At 34.8% G+C, this 18,164-nt stretch overlaps 1 protein-coding gene across 1 annotated transcript in view; it reads right to left on the bottom strand.

Moving 5' to 3' along the window:
* Positions 1-381: 381 nt before the first annotated feature.
* LOC149782633 (large ribosomal subunit protein uL3m-like) overlaps positions 382-18,164 on the bottom strand; it is a 44,376-nt gene continuing 26,593 nt past the window's right edge. The window contains exons 5-9 of the mRNA XM_089934124.1: positions 17,867-17,966; positions 10,817-10,877; positions 6,306-6,417; positions 1,821-1,898; positions 382-715 (exon numbers count right to left, since the gene is read on the bottom strand). Of these exons, the coding sequence (XP_089790250.1) occupies positions 461-715; positions 1,821-1,898; positions 6,306-6,417; positions 10,817-10,877; positions 17,867-17,966 (606 nt within the window). The 3' untranslated portion in view covers positions 382-460. The remainder of the gene's footprint in view (positions 716-1,820; positions 1,899-6,305; positions 6,418-10,816; positions 10,878-17,866; positions 17,967-18,164) is intronic.

The following is an 18,164-nucleotide window of genomic DNA, read 5'->3' as shown; positions in this document are numbered from 1 at the left end:
TGGTGTATAATGACTTGGATCAAAGATAATGGGTGTACAATGACTTACTTACGTCAAAGATAATGGGTGTATAATGAATCACTTGTGTCAAAGATAATGGGTGTATAATGAATCACTTGTGTCAAAGATAATGGGTGTATAATGAATCACTTGTGTCAAAGATAACTGGTGTATACTGACTTTCATAGGTCAAATATAAATGGTATTCATTAAATGGAGTTCACTTAATTTGAAGGACTTGTTTTAATAAAGACAGAAGGTGCTTACTGGTAATCATGAATTGTGTAGCCAACAATAGACAGACTGATGGAGAGGAAGATAGAAAAGTCACCCAGTTTCGATTAGTGCAGTCAATAATAGACAGTCTGGTAGAGAGGAAAATAGAAAAGTCAATCAGTTTAATCCACATGAATTTCTTTTCATTGTTACATGACAAACATTTCCTTGATATGCACTCAGTCTACTTTTCTGTGGCGTATGATATCGATTCACTGCTAAAATTAAATAGTTCATCATCTAAGTATTCCTCGGGTATGGGTTCTTTGCCATCCTCAGGATAAAATGTTGGCATCGGTGGTGGGTTTCCATTCTCTAAAAGGTCTTCTCTTCTGTGCCTTAAAACAGTGTCATAGACCCGAACATAGCAGTGGGTGGGCCCAGGCACTGAATATCCTGTCACATACAGAACATTGTACTTTGTGTCGATTCGCCATATCTGAAATCATACAGTGACAAGTTTAAATTAAAAGATTTAAAATTGCTATCCATCAATTTGCATCACATTAGAGCATTTGATTTTCCTTTAACACTGCTCAACCAATGAAAGTTCCAAAAACAAACTGCATCATAAATATTTTAGTTCAGTCTGAGGCAATGGAATCAACTGGCTCCCATCATTTGTAAAAATAGGTCAATGGGGAGATCATAATAGGCCTACTTCATAACAAAATGAGATACTAACACAGCCTTTTGTACATGAAATTTGCATGAAAACCCCTAAATAAACAGCTTCTACATTACTCTTATAATATGTGACATTCCCAACCTCCCTATAACAGCCTGGGAGAAGTCTGCGAGTACACTTTTGTGTCCCTCCAACATTACAATCACTTGTCTCTATAAAATGTCAGCTGTCAAGTAATTTCTTGATGGTGTAATGTTTTTCTTCTTTTGTTCTGCCATTCTGGAATCCAATTCTTTGTCTATAGTTTCACTTTCTGTTTGACTTCCATCAGCTATTTGAATGTAGTCATCAGATGTGTGATTATTTTCATTGCTTTCATCATCTGAACATGACCCCCCCCATTATGAAATCGGTTTATCATCATTCCATTATCTACCTCAGAGGAAACTCACAAGTGATAAAAGTTATTATATCAAGGTCCAAATCAAACTAGAAATGTGTTTATACACAATGTTGATGCCAGACAAAATATTTAATTTAATGGGGCGAAATTTGAAGTCAGATATGGGCCTTAACTCTGTACAATTTAGTCACATAATGGAGAAAATCAAATGACCTGGACTTTTAATGTAAAGCCTCAAACTAAATTTGGTTTCAATCTCTGAATCTCTTAACTGGTTATTGCAAGGAAAGGAAATTTGTGACATCTATGACAGGACAAAATGTAAGAGGCAAACATGGGAAACATTATATGCCCCAATACAAATATTTGACATCCTAAGTGTAGAAACCAATTTTTCCAATTAAAATATTTCTTAATCAAATCTTCTCCATAACCAAATCATATTACCTTAGGATAACTACTAGTACTACTACCTTTAGAAGTGTACAATATTTCACACCACTGTTTTCTCACCTTTAGACCCTTGATAATTCTCCAATCCATTCCCATGTGACCAGGCATCCTTTTTCCTTTCCACACACTAGATTTAGCCTAGAAAAAAGACAATCTTAAATATGACTTAACAAGAAACAAAAATTGTTGAAGTTTCAAAGCAAGTCATGACAATGAACAAATTATGTTTTGGCCTGGCCCTTCTGGGAAGGCATGAAATCCTCTCTTTTATGAATTAAGTTTTAGAGTTTATTACTATCTTAATTCAGGAACTCTAACAATTTTACCTCTTTCTAATCAAATTTACTGGTTGAGAAAAAGGATTGTAAAATTTTGTTCTAATGAAAAAACATGATTTCCCAGGTTTAGATACCTTACTGTCTTCTATGCATAGTGCATATCAGGTCTAGATACCTGTGTCTTCTATGCATAGTGTATATCAGGTCTAGATACCTGTCTTCTATGCATAGTGCATGTCAGGTCTAGATACCTGTGTCTTCTATGCATAGTGTATATCAGGTCTAGATACCTCACTATCTTCTATGTATAGTTCATATCAGGTCTAGATACCTGTGTCTTCTATGCATAGTGCATGTCAGGTCTAGATACCTGTGTCTTCTATGCATAGTGTATATCAGGTCTAGATACCTCATTGTCTTCTATGCATAGTGTATATCAGGTCTAGACACCTCACTGTCTTCTATGCATAGTACATATCAGGTTTAGATACCTGTGTCGTCTATGCACAGTGCATACTGGGTCTAGATACCTCACAGTGTCTTCTATGCATAGTGCATATCGGGTCTAGATACCTCTGTCTTCTATGCATAGTGCATATCAGGTCTAGATACCTGTGTCTTCTATGCATAGTGCATATCAGGTCTAGATACCTCACTGTCTTCTATGCTTTGTGCATATCAGGTCTAGATACCTGTGTCTTCTATGCTTAGTGCATATCAGGTCTAGATACCTCACTGTCTTCTATGCATAGTACATATCAGGTCTAGATACCTGTGTCTTCTATGCATAGTGCATACTCCAGCAATTGTTTATACTCTCAACTGCTAAGGCCAAATAAAAATGTATGCGTGCTTCTGATAAGCCAATCAACCCTATTTTTTTTATTGCTGACCTTACACTGGGGGAGGGGTGAACCTAAAGAAGAAAAAAAAACTTAATATTGGGAGAAAAATATTAACAAAGCAGTTTAACTACATTCAAGTTAAATTCAGGATGTGAATGATGCTTATTTTCTAGTTTATGCTATATTTAATTCCAACTGGACCCCCCCCACCCACCCACCATAAAAACCCCCAGTTTTAACTGACCTACCTACCCAAATTTGATTTTTACAATGTAACTATAACCACACATATTCTTTTATATGGATAATCCTGAACAATCAAGAATTCTGATTCTGAAATTGTGACTGTATAACAATCAGAAAAATCATTCTAAGACAGAATGAGAACAAGGCCTTTGGCTGGAATGGGTCAACAACAAAGTGTCAACTAGGTACCAATTTACTGAATAATAAAATCAACAGTGTAGATGGCCCAACAACCAACTGACAACCAAGTACCTGTTTACTGAACAATAAAATCAATAGTGTACATGGCCCAAAAACCATGTGTCAACCAGGTACCTATTTACTGAATAATAAAATCAATAGTATATGTGGCCCAACAACAAAGTGTCAACCAAGTACATATTTACTGCATAATAAAACAGTGTACATGGCCCAACAACAAAGTGTCAACCAAGTACCTATATACTGCATAATAAAATTAATATTGTACATGGCACAACAACCAAGTACCTATTTACTGCATAATAAAATCAATAGTGTACATGGCCCAACAACCAAGTGTTAACCAAGTACATATTTACTGCATAATAAAATAGTGTACATGGCCCAACAACAAAGTGTCAACCAAGTACCTATTTACTGCATAATAAAATCAACAGTGTACATGGTCCAACAACAAAGTATCAACCAAGTAACTATATACTGCATAATAAAATCAATAGTGTACATGGCCCAACAACCAAGTGTCAACCAAGTACTTATTTACTGAATAATAAAATCAACAGTGTAAATGGCCCAACAACAGTGTCAACTAAGCACCTATTTACTGCATAATAAAATGAATAGTGTAAATGGCCAATAGTAGAGGATACTTAACAATTTTCTTTTTCATTAAATTAGGGCAATAATCAAATATTATCTAAACTGATCTAATTCAGTTTTATTTAAAATTCAAATTTAAAAATTTCAATCAAAACAAAATATCCACATGAAAATTGTGCAGAAATGATAGTGTATAAGGTGATTGTACCTATCACTACTAAACTTATTCATGTTCCTTATGAGGACTGCTATCTTTGCCATAGGGATATGAATAAAAGAGTGAATGACTAAATAATAAAATTAATACAATGGTCCTCCTCTAATACAGCATCCCCTTCTGCACCAGGAAAGTGGCCTTATAAGATGGGTGGCCTTTCCAGAGAGGGACTATATTTGTGAGATGTGTATATATATATATATATATATATATATATATATATATATATATGAAAGCTACATATAACTTAAATAAGTAAACATCTTCATTTAAAAGTAGCATTAATTGTTAAAATTTTCTTCTTGTCTTATAAACAGATTTATTTCAAGGTAACATAAAGTAATAGTTCTTATTCTTAGGCGTGAAATGTTGAATGGGGTACTGTCGGCATGCGCAGTAAAAAACCTCATTGAAAAACGTTATTTATATCTTGGTACATACGTTGTTTCATATTTAAAATAATTCTTTCCGTTTACTCCATTTTCCTACTGCTAAAGAATATTCTCCTTATCTTTAATGATCTTGTTGAGTCTTCCCAACATAAAAAATTTTGGCAAGTGAACTCTCCCCCTTGTGCTCAAGCTGAATAACTTTTCGTACTAAAGTATTATTTCTTCATTTACGTGATGACATGTTAAAGTTTCATAATGATTTATTCCTATGTTGCTAATTGTACAGTACCGCAATTTAATTTTGCAGATGAAACGAAAAATCTTGTTATAAAAGAAGTGATGCATATACAGTTGTAGTGTCATGTGATCTTTTGGTCCTTGTCTGGTACCTGTTTTGTTTGAGGTTAACTCTGCGTGTGTGTGTGTGTGTGTGTGTGTGTGTGTGTGTATTAATCCACAAATCTATTTTTAGCCTATCTGACCATGTTCATGACAATAACATCGGTTGTAATCATCAATTAAAAAAAAATCACTGTGTGAAGCCCAAAGCTCTATCAAAACATTGCTAACCTCATTCCTATCTGACCATGTTATGATCTTATCAATTAATTCCAGCTGTAATCATCAATTTAAAAACAAAGTGTGCTGTGTGAAGTCAAAAGCTCTATCAAAATTTTGCTGACCCCATTTTCTGCAAATGTCATCCTTAATGATATAATAATAACCTTAGTGGTACAAGTACTTTCGCTAACACTTCTTTCAGTAACAAAAATCTGACACCCCGAAACAGACATTAGGAAAGACAGTAAGTAGATTTACCTTTCTGTAATTAAATATTGGTTCTGGACACACATTAACAATAAAATGTGTCCACTTGTTAGGGGTAAATTTTACCTTTGTGCACCAATATGTTGGTCACTGGTCATGTTAGAAGGGTAGCCTTTTTTGAAGGGTACTTCTGAACACAAACTTGTTGGTGCCAAGGGATTCTCGCCATAAAAAGTGGATGGCCACTGGTCAGGGGGGCATTCATGAGGGGGACCACTGTATTTGTAAACCAATAACCCAACAGGAATAAAATGTTCTCTACTACACAGAAGCCTTTCATTATTCCAGGGGTACAACTGTTTCTGAATGATGTCAGTGGTTCTAACAATTTTAAATTGATATCATGCCATATGCTTGGTGAATTGCATTCCTTCCAATGTTGTCAGTGGTTCTAACAAGTTTGAAATTGACATCTTGCCATATGCTCGGTGGAACTGCAGTCCTTCCAATGATGTCCGTGGTTGTAAGAATTTTGAAACTGACATTTCGCCATATATTTCACGGAACCTGCATTCCTTCTAATGATGTGAATGGTTCTAACAATTTTGAAATTGACATCTTGCCCTATGCTTGGTGGAACAGCATTCCTTCCAATGATGTCAGTGGTTGTAGCAATTCTGAAACTTACATCTTGCCATATATTTCATGGAACCTGCATTCCATCCAATGATGTGAGTGGTTCTAACAATTTTGAAATTGACATCTTGCCATATGCTTGGTGGAACTAAAATCCTTCCAAGCCAATCACCGACACAGTGTATAGCAAAACCATGGTTCCTTGACTGAAAAGGCTACTTCGGTTCAAAATATTGAAGTGAGATGTTACAGACTGGCTCTTGTAAAAATAATAAAGTTTATGCTGTATTTACAAATTCTGTTAAAAAGTAATAATGTCATCAGAATCGACAATAATGGACAAGGGGAAATAAATTACATACCCCACCACCACCCATACTGCCCATTCTTCTGTGTGCCTTAGTACAACCATGGGATGCTGGCCCTCCCTTCATGCCCCATCTCTTCACAACACCCTGGAAACCATGACCAATTCTGAAACAAACACAATTACAACTAATGATATGTTTTAAAACATCATCAGATTCAAATAAACAGTATTAGATACATGTATATCTACTATTCCCTAACCAGTTATATACATAGAAGATATTTTCATTTCAACATTAATACCAGATATATCTTTTTCTGTGTACCAAAAACACGATATTTTAATGAGCAACAAAGCCATGAGTCCAAATATATTGTTTTTGGTACCACAAGATGAAATATATCTGGAATTTATTTAGGATGAGAATTATTTTTAAAATTATATACCAGATTTGCTCAAGAATCAAAGCTGATTAGATAAATATCACCAAATTAACCTTGGTAGTGCTGTGTTGTTTTGCTTGACCTTTGAAACCGGTGCTGATTTGTTTCTAACTGCCCCGTCTGTGTATGCTGAATTGTTTCAGAACAATACAGACTTTTTGGGCCAAATCCATATAACAACTACAAAACTAGTATTTATAATCAGATTGCTGTGAAACTGTACAAAGTGATGCATATATGCATACAGATTGCTATTAATAACATGTCAGTGAAATTGATGGTGTTCATGGTTACCACAGCAACCAAATAGAGAAAAAGGGTGGAAAAGTAATGTTTTTGACCAAAAAATTCTAATATAGTGTAAACTTTTCCATCAATAATAGTTGTTCCGAATGTGCAGTTAGTTGTTTTCTACATATTACATATCCTCAGTTCATTACTTTTAGGCCCATGCCAGATAATTTAAACTTTACTTTCAAACATGTCGCTACATTTCGGTACGCTACAATATTTAGATGATGCATATTTATGTAGTTATTACTTACAAAGTTTCTACATATAAAAGATAATTCAATTCACTTATATAGTTCATTCATAAGGAACAAATACTAATCATAATGAAAATGATAAATAATTATAAATTTACTTTGGTTGCCATAGCAGTCAAAAATAATGTTAGTGTTTGAAAGGTTTAAAAGACTTTTTAAAATAATATTGTTAGCAGACTTTTATCCAACTAAATACAGCATTCATTTTTCAAAGAACTCTATGTTATCAAGCTCTTTTAATTATGAAGGTAAAATACTAATTATCATGATGTAGTACAATTATATTAGTCATGTTTAAGTGTACAGAGAATACTGTTTATGCAATGAAGTCCAACTTGTGGAAAACTAGTTCCCTCATTTGAAAATTGTTGAAAGGCAGAGGTCTTACAGATTTTGATGTAAACATCTCTATAAGCAATTACTGTTGGTTGCAAGAATAAATTCGATGAATGCAAATATCTCTATATATGTGACAAATGTAATAACTGACAAAAATCAATCTGCAGGTTTGTCATCAACTGCAGTGGACAATTTTTTCATCACATCATGTAAAATGAAACATAAATTTTTCTTTCAGACTAAAAGAATACTGTTGAAGAAGTTTGGATTTCATTCATGGTGTTAACAACTTTTAGGGTTATTTCCTGACTCATGTTACATACAATTTTATTTTTACCAGCTTCACTACTAAATCTTATTTATGTCAACTTTCGTTTACTATCTATAAACATGCAAACTGAATGCATATCAATTTTATGGGATATGTCTTTGATTTCTGTAATAGCTTTTATAATTACTGCTTTCTTTAATATATGAGAGCACATATAGTTTTAGAATAACTTTCTTTACAATTCAAGTTGTTTTAAAATTTTATGTTAATACTCCTGATGTTTAGCTATTTTGAGTACAAATGTCCAATGGCCTACCCAATAGACATATTTAATTTGCAACATTCTAGTGAGTACTTCGGAATGATTTTAACGTAATATCATCAGGGAGAGCAATATTATCATAGCAATTAGTTTGGGTCTTCTCTCTATACAATAGAGTAGTGAACAATTTTTTTGCTATATATGGTACGAAACAGCGGCTCAGAAATGCCAATGTGTTACCAAGCCAAGTAAGATCTTTGATCTTTAGAGCCAAGTGAGGCAATAGTATGAACACTGAGATGTGAGTTGTAAATTTTATTTTAATTTGGACTATAACATACATATATAGGGTAATCGGCGGCAATTAGCAATGAGACAGCTGAGAGACTGCAACTACTTTTCTGCACACAAAAAAATCTGTTTTAAGTTTTATTTCATTGATGTTCTGTTACAATGATGCAGACCCATGATCTTCGAGGCAATTACATATCCTATCTCCCTCCTATTATTAGCACATGATTAATGACTGGCCTAGACTGGACATCCGTAGACGTCACTGTCCTGTGCCATAAAAATATGGTAACCGCACACAGAGCTAGGTGATGTTTGACCATAAATATATGGTTCCCACATACAAAGCCAGGTGATGTCATCAATAAATATATGGCTTCCGCACTACCAGGGTTAAGGAAGAGACAGAATTTGGATGACCTAATTTGTCACAGTCAATTACATTTTTTGTGTGGACTGTTTGTATACTATCTGACCCTATCTGAAAATAAAATGAGTCAATTCAGCAGTGCATCACATCAGGCTTATCAATGTTGTCAAGAAAGTAAGGGAAAATAACTTCAGAGAGACACAAAAGGCATCAAATCAAATTGTTTCAGCAAAAAATAATCTCCATGTCTGTGCTCATGTATGTTGCAGCAGGTATAACTTCTGCAGACACAAAATTATGTGTCACTTGGCGTGATGGAAAATCTTGCACTTTCACATGAAAAAATATTGGTATATTTTTTTACATGTAAATACACTGGAATGAAAACAAAAACAGGAATATTTTTTGGGCATTAAGTTTCTATATTTCACATTTAAGTATATATTTATTTATTATATATGTACTTATCTGATTGGGATGCTCCAGTGGCCTTGTGGCTAGAGCATCTACTTTGGATGCTTAAGGGTGTGGGTTCTAACCTTGGCAAAGTCATACGAAAGACTTATAAAGATGGTACTAACAGCTGCCTTGCATGGTGCACAGCATTAAGAGGTTAATGTAAGGACTGGTTGGCCTGGTGTCAGGATAATGTGCCTGGGTGAGACATGATGCTACATGTCTGTGGCATGATGACCCTGTGTTAGACTGTAACTGCCACAATGCAAACATTGTAGTGATACGACTGACATTTTTTTAAAGCTGTATTAAAAACCCAAATGACACACACACACACACTTTTTTGATTGACAAATAACTTATTTGTAAATTAACAACAATTGTTTGGGGACTAAATTTCATTATTTTCTTGGGCCTTAAAAGTGCAAGAATTAAAATCAAACACAATATTATCCTGAGTAACTAGTTTTATTTGCATTCTACATCAAAAACTGATATAATAATGACACTGAAAGATTTAGTTTTACTCATGATTAGGCATGTCTGAGACTGTGCTGATGTAAGCCTACATCCCAAAATTAATCCAAATCTGATCAGAAATTAGTTCCTTACTGTGTTAATGAGCTTCATCAATCAAATGCCTGATGACTTCATGTTATATTCAGATGTCAATAATAATAAAACCTCTCTGAGATCTTGATAGCATTAGTTTATATAAAGCTGAAATCAAATCAGCTAACAATTGATGCCAATATGATGCCACGTGATCTCATTATTATATCCATGTTACTCAAAATCACACTAATCTGATAACTTGATGATATAAAGATACAAACGTTAATGAAATATGCCTACATACCAAGTTTGATCAAAAGCTATTCAGGAGTAGAGTCTTTAGAGTTGTGACTAGCAAGTATTCATGGAACCATTATAGAGACCAATAACAGATGACAGTTTTGTCAAAATTTCATCTGAGGTTAACTTAAGAAACTATGCAGTCATCCAACATTCCACTATACAGTCATCCAACATTCCATCGTACAGTCATCCAGCATTCCACTATCCAGGCATCCAACATTCCGCCATCCAGTCATCTAACATTCAACTATCCAGGCAGCCAGCATTCCACTATCCAGGCATCCATCATTCCATTATGCACACCAATTTGATGGTCTAAGTGGTTAGAGCATATGTGACCATGGGGACATCATGCTACATGTCTGTGGCATGATGTCCCAGTCCTAGACATCACTATAAACTGTCACACTGCAGACACTGTAATGATATGACTAAAAGTGTTAAAGCTACACTAAAAATCTAAATCACACACACACGCATACAAGCATGCTCACACGCATACATTCCACCTTGCAGGCATCCAAGATTCCACTATATGGGCATTGAACATTCCACTATACAGGCATCCAACATTACACTATACAGGCATCCAACATTACACTATATGGGCATCCAACATTCCACTATACAGTCATCCAACATTACACAATACAGTCATCCAACATTCTATAATACAGGCATCCAACATTACACTATATGGGCATCCAACATTCCAATATACTCACGTTTTAGAAGAACAGTCAACATAATCTCCAGTTCGAAAATGCATCACATTAAGTGGTGTACCTGAAATGAAAATACATTACATTCAATGGTATCCATGAAATGAAAATGCATCACATTCAGTAGTGTATAAAAATAAAAATGCATCACATTCAATGGTGTAAAAAATGAAAATGCATCACATTCAGTGGTGTACAAAAATGAAAATGCATCACATTCAGTGGTGTACAAAAATGAAAATGCATCACATTCAATGGTGTACAAAAATGAAAATGCATCAGCCCAAGTTTAATTACTATTCCTGGCACGTCTTTGTATGGATAGAATGCTTTTTTGTAGCCTCAAAAAATATGATCTTAAGTCTCACCAAATTACACATTTTAGAACGTCACATATTTTATTAATGAGCTTGTCTCAAGTCTCAATACAAACTCAAGTTATCAATTACCTATTGCACCCATCCAGGAAAACCTCACCCAGGTTAACTGCTTTTATTTGGAAGTGTACATTCACTTGCACTTCACTTGGGTTAATTTCTTTTATTTGGAAATGTACATTCACTTGCATTTCACTCAGGCTAATTGTTTTTACTTGAAAATATGCATTCACTTGCACTTTGTTTGAATATGGAGACTAAGGTGTCTGAGTGGTCTAAGGCGCATGCCTTTATTGAAGGGTTAGAGTCTCAGCTTGGACAATGTGGGTATCTAAGAAATCTTGCTAGTAACTTCAAATGGGTCAGAGATTCTTCCCAAATTCTTCCTCCACAAATATGTTGGCCATCATGTGCCAAAATATGGCATTAAATACAACAAAACTACAAAATCATTTGAGTATGACACTGAAATGCAAATTAAAAATTCACTCAAGGAAGCATTTAAAACTTTTAAAACAGATTAACATTAAACAACATCAAAGAATCCAATTCCTTATGCTCTGCAATATTCCCTGTGTGAAAAAGCTTGCCAGAAGATTGTGTGTTGAAAGCAATGGCATTAAACCCTCAACAATAACAACAACAAAAACACTGTATGGCTTTAGACCTTATATTGCTTGGTATACAGATGATACTGACTTATTCTCCTTTGCAATTTTAATTTGTTATATTTCATAACTTAGTGTTTCTAGCTGGCACAACTGTAAAATAAGTCTTCATAAATCTAAACTGATATTTTGATTTCTTTAACTATAATAGTTTCAAATTAAAACTGCAAAATGCTCGTTTTCTGAATAAATTAACAGATGTTAGAGCAAATGTCACTGGCAACATCTCGTGTAAAAAAAATGCCACTTTCTGTATAAAAAAGTAAAAAATGTATATTTCAACTATAAAACATTGAAAGCAGTTGTGTGTGTTGAGTTTAATTTCTGGACCAGGTCAGGTTGGCTACAGTATTGTATTTGTAGGTTAATTGATTTACACTCATTGCCCACCTTTGATAGATTATACACCTACCCAGTATTTAATATTCTTCTATGTAGATTAGCAACCACTTTTCTTTTTTTAAGTCAGTGACCTTGGCATTTAACCTACTGACCCCAAAAGAGAAAGCTTTCCTCCTTATCTAATGTGGAATACATCTGCAAAGTCTGATCGAGGGATGTCATGTGTGCTAAATTATTGTGTAGAAATAATCAGTGACCTTAACCTTGACCCTTTGACCCCCAAAATGATAGCATTGTTTATTACTGCAACTGCAAACCATCCACATAGCTTGGTAACCAAGGACGATGGAGAACTCAAAATTATTGTGCATAAACCATTTGATTCTTTAACTTGCAGTTACTTTGACCTTTCACCTTTTGGTCCCAAATCCGAGAAGGTTCTTTCTTACTCAGTGGGAGGGTCATCCATAAAGTTATGAAGCTATAAATGGTGGAGAACATGGGTTAATGTGCAGAAATGAATTTTCTTCTTTCAGTCAGTACACCTTGACCTTTGACCTTTTGACTCCAAAATGAACAGGGTTCCTCCTCACCCCAAGTGCAAGGCATCCACAAATGTTATTAACTGTAAGTGGTGGACAACTTGAGTTAATGTGAAGAAATGAAAATGGGAACAGGTGGATGTATGTACAATTGGATGGATATCATAACATAATATGGCTGGTGCATAGGTCTTAAGTTGCTGGGCAAAACATTTTACTGTGGGCTTAACCCAATCAAACCTGCAATACTGGAAACATGACCTTGTGCAAAATATAACAAAATATAGAAATTAAAGTTGAAGAGAAAAAAAGTCAAATAAAATTTTGGAACATATTCTTGGAAATGTGCTATTATTTACTTTAGAAATAAATGATTTATTTTATTATTTTATTTCATTAAAAAAAATTATGTTATTGATTAAAGTTATCAAAAAGGTACGTCAAATATGTTGATGAACAAAAATGGAAGGGTTCAAACAGATAACTGTTTAACAGATTACATGGATAGTTTGAACAGACAAGTAAGAAAAAACGACATCAATAGTCCTGACTTGAGAAATCATGGTTAATCATTTTTTAGACTTGATTTTATTTCCAAACTCAACTGCATCAGAAATCTCACAATATACATTATGAACAATTACTACAAAGTCTCCAAGAATTCTGCAACATGTACCAAACCAATATTTTGAGAAGCCAACACTCTGAGAGCTGCCAAGCTTTGCACATTTAATAGGACCAGAAGTCGGTTGGCAGTTAAATTGTCCAGCATAATTATTATAGAGGAACTAAATCACTGCACGTGGCTATAACTAAAAGGGGGCAAAACCGTACACTTACAAAATATTACAATTAAAATGCAACTAACGAGGTAAAATATAAATATTTATTCCCTACCTGTCCTAACTGGCTTCAAATAATAAAAAAACTGACACTGAATATACGATGGAATAGACAGAATTTGAGAGCATATTGTGCGAAATAAAGGTTTACTACATGAATGGAACTGAAGACATTATATACATGCAGGCTGGGGGAGGAGATCCATGTGGCCTGGACCTCAACCCCTAATGCCTCTTGAATAGCATTTTTAAAATAAACAAATCTAAAAATAATAAATATACTTTATTGTGTATTCTTTTGTCTTTTAAATCTTTATATAATACATTATATGGTCTTTTTTTGGCATTTGGCTTGATTCCAAATTTCAATATAACCAGGGCCTAGGAGCCTCAAACTCTCAAAGTAACCCAGGCCTTTCTCAACCTCTGAAGGGGCCTGGATGCATGTGGTACATATAAATGCTAAATAAAGGTGCCAATATAGGTTCTGTGGTTAGATTGCAGAGTATATAACCTTCAAAGCATACAGCATTATGAAATGAACACAACCAGTCTATCCCTCACTATCTCCCTCAATTTTTAGGAATTACTTATGATTAGTATATTGCAAATTTGAGCTTACACAAGGCAAACTTATGCCTGATCTGGGCCTAGCCAAGCAGGATACTGTTTTGCATAATTCTGATGCACACCAATAACCAAAGCGTGGTTCCAAAGTGTATTTATAGCAAAAATAAAAATTTATGTGGTTGCACACCCAAATCAATATACTGTTTCTGATGCATACCAATAAATAGCTCAACCAATTCAGCACAATGTTGTGCTTTTCTGATGCACAACAAAAAAACCCAGACTGCAATAGTTTTCCCAATTAGGCTGGATTGTCTGCCATGTTGTGTCCTTAACACATTAACCCCTAGCGACAAGTTAACATGGCAGGAGGTAGTAGCCTACTGCCGAGCTCTGTAGTGTCAAGGTCATGCATGATACACTAAAGTGGGTGGTATTATAGAAAGGTAGACAGATGTACCTCTACAATGATACCAAATAATCTGGAACATCTAGTTGTACTACTAAATACAGATAAAAAGAAATAATTTTTTGGACCCAATTTTTGCTACCCAAAATTCGCTCGTGGTCGGAATCCGATTTTGTGTCTGGATTTTAGACTTTTTGGTCTCAATCTAAGGCAAACCAGTATGAACTGCAAACAGACAGATGAACCTTTGCAAAAAGTAGGATAAGATGGGCATTTGGTATAAAGAGTGATCTCGATACAAAAATAATGACTCCGTTCAGCAAAAAAATAAAAAATAAAAAAGAACTCCAGCTTTTACCCTTCTGCTCATGCACGAGCTGAATAGCCAACAAAAAACGATGTTTCTAACACAACTAGGCAGTATGTTATTGAAAGATCACCTGGGATTTGGTGTTTTCGGATCTATTCTGAAAAGCTTTCAAAATGTGTTTCCTACTTGATTTTCAGGCGAAAATGACAAAAACCTCCAGGGGTTAATGTGTTAAGCAGTACTTAGCCCAACCAAAATCTGGAACGTTTATCCACATTGCTAATGTGGACAATTCATTTTTTCATCACCAGTGATTTTTATAAATATATATTAGCCAGATGGAAGGAGAATTAGTGAATTCTGTGACACATATTCTAAACCTTGCGTCATTAGCAAAGCAGAATAAATATAACGTAAGAAAATAATTATTTAAGTACAGGAAATTTTAAAACTTGAAGCTTACCCAAAACGAAATATAAGTACGAACTTGGGCATGTGCATTTCAAAATGTTCAAACTTAAAGTTTATGAATGGTGTTCTTTATATCCTACTGAATTCTACGCAAATTCAATCTCAGTCCAGTACATTACCTGCAGCTGCTGAATTATTTCATGTTATCTTTTAGTGCAGCAAGACTGTTTGCATTTACTTCAGTTTTGGCTTATAATAATAATAATAATAATAATAACAATCAAAAAACACCAATCACACCTACATCATAATATGTTAACCTCTGTTTGGAGACAAACAAAGGACCATCACTCCATACCATACCATCCACATCATCACACTTCATGTTTTCTTTTGGTGCAGCAAGACTGTTTACAATGGCCTAAATTTGGATTTGTAGCCAACTGGGTTATCATTTGTATACATTCTGTTCTTTCCGTATATGTTATATCTTACCAGGTGTGAAATCCAAATGCATTTGGTTCATTTGGTTTCTGGTTATTCAGTTTGGGAGTGTTCCAGAAGTTGTGTCCTTGGACTCCCATCCATGTACACCCTAAAGCCTTAGAATATGCAAGTTGTCCCACGATTTGCCAGTTTGTGTAATTGGCTGTCCACCTATTAACATCAAAAAGCCATGGAATCCATCAGTTGTCCATAGACACTACTCCGGTGGCCTAGTGATTAGAGCATCCACCTCAGATGTGGGAAGTCATGGATTCAATCCCTGGCCAGGTCATACCAAAGACTTACAAAAATGGTACAAACAGCTGCCTCGCTTGGCGCTCAGCATTATGAAGTTAGTGTTAGGACTGGTTGGCCTGGTGTGAGGATAATGTGATTGGGTGGGACATGATGCTACATGTCTGTGGCATGATGCCCCAGTGCTAGACATCACTATAAACTGTCACACTGCAGACATCGTAGCAATATGACTGAAAAATTGTTAAAGCTATGTTAAAAATGCAAAACACACACACACACACAGTTGTCCACAGATTTACCAACTGTGTTGCTATCCAGTTTGTGCATCCCTATAAGATAACCACAGCGTCAAAGTTTTCCCAACATACAAATTGCTTACCATTGATTCCCTTTAGCACTGTGATTGTCTGATTATCAGGAGAGGAAAACACAAGTAACACTGTAGTTATCCTGAAGTTCCATTTACTCCCTTTTTCAGTGGGTGACTTAAATAAACCAAATATCAACATTTACCTAAATATTAGAGTGAGTGGCCTCCCTTATTCCCTTTTTTGATAGGACTTTTAGCATAAACATTTTAAGGGCATATTGTTGTATTACATTTCTGCTATCTGTTTATCTGAATGTCTACCTGTCTTTCCCAAACTAATTAGTTAATTTAGTTAATTTGATACTGTCACTATATTTAATTATCACTTTTTAGTTCTTAACTATTTAATAATTTTATTTCTTGAGTCATTTGGACTCCAATTATTAAAATAATTAAAGATTCATCTATCTTACTCTCCACATTCAATGCATACACCAATTTACATTCAGTCATTAATATCTGACACCTGCATCAGAAACTCTACTTCTGACATTCTTAATCTCTCTCTCTCTCTCTCTCTCTATATATATATATAAAGCTTGTCCACGTTTGCGGTATTGAACAAAACTAGATATTTAAAACATAATTGATAACATCAGTTTGGATGTGGGTTGTTGTTTGCACATAAGTAACTGCTCAATCAGCCTTTCCATAAAAATTCCATCTCAACCATGTTACAATAGAATACCCTCGATTGGCAGCCATCTTGTCCATGTACTGTTAAATCTACCAAAGATTGCCCGTGTGACAATGCTTGTCTGTCAATTACTCAAGTAATTAGCAAAACGTTTAACAGTACCTTTCATAATTCTGGAAATTTTGTGCAGATGTCGCAGAAGAAATGAAAGCTCAAGTCAGATCAATACTGTTTTGACATTATATATTAGTAGAAAACTGAATTTATAGCCAGTGAAGCTAACAAACTAAATATTCTCTATAAACTAATGAAACATGATGTGCCAATAGAAATTCCACATTTTCAGGAAATTTACAGATTTTTGTTAAAACAAGGATTTGTGAATGAGGATTTAGTAGGTATCACAGGCATGCATGTGTGGGTTAACATCATTTTTCAGCTATTCAAAGCAGCAATTACTTTTGGTGGAGGAAAACAGGATGACCCTTGGAAGAACCACTGATTGATGGGAAAGTACTGGAAAGCTTTCTCACACCCCATGTTGGCCAAGCCAAGAATCAAACCCATGTAGAGAGAGGCGAGAAGTCAGGTTTTTTACCGCTCAGCACCTAAGACCCAATTAACATTGAGTAGCAACTGGTATATACTGTTGGGTATACAATAACAAAAACGATAGACTGTTGAGCAAGACAAGATGGCTAATGGCTGGGGATGACCTCTCTAAAAGGGAAGAGTCAGAAGGTTTTATAGTAGTGGAATCATCATAATGACAAGGAAATACCTCCCTGGTTGTATAGCAACAAATGTTGGTGTGACTAGTGAAATACCTACCTGGCTGTATAGCTGCATCTGGTGTGACAAGGAATCGTGTCAATTTACGCTTGGGCGGAACTCCTGCCTTAGCAAACAAGTTGTTGTAGCTTTTGGAAAACTGTTGAAAATGAGTAAAATCTGTAAATGTTCTGAAACAGTACTGTTATTAATAATCATTTTCTCTTTTAATCATAAAATGAAGCTTGAATAGAAAATTTACAAACATTTATTGCATAATATAAAAGTTAAAATATGAGATTCCTTTTGTGCTTATATTTGCCAAATTACTCCAACATGAAAAGGTCTACCTGGATAC

This window comes from Sinohyriopsis cumingii, chromosome 15 (assembly GCF_028554795.1).
Source record: "Sinohyriopsis cumingii isolate HCF-2022 chromosome 15, ASM2855479v2, whole genome shotgun sequence".
NCBI lineage: Eukaryota > Metazoa > Mollusca > Bivalvia > Unionida > Unionidae > Sinohyriopsis > Sinohyriopsis cumingii.
Note: the sequence above shows the minus strand (reverse complement) of the source record. Positions and strands in the feature narration are given on the sequence as shown.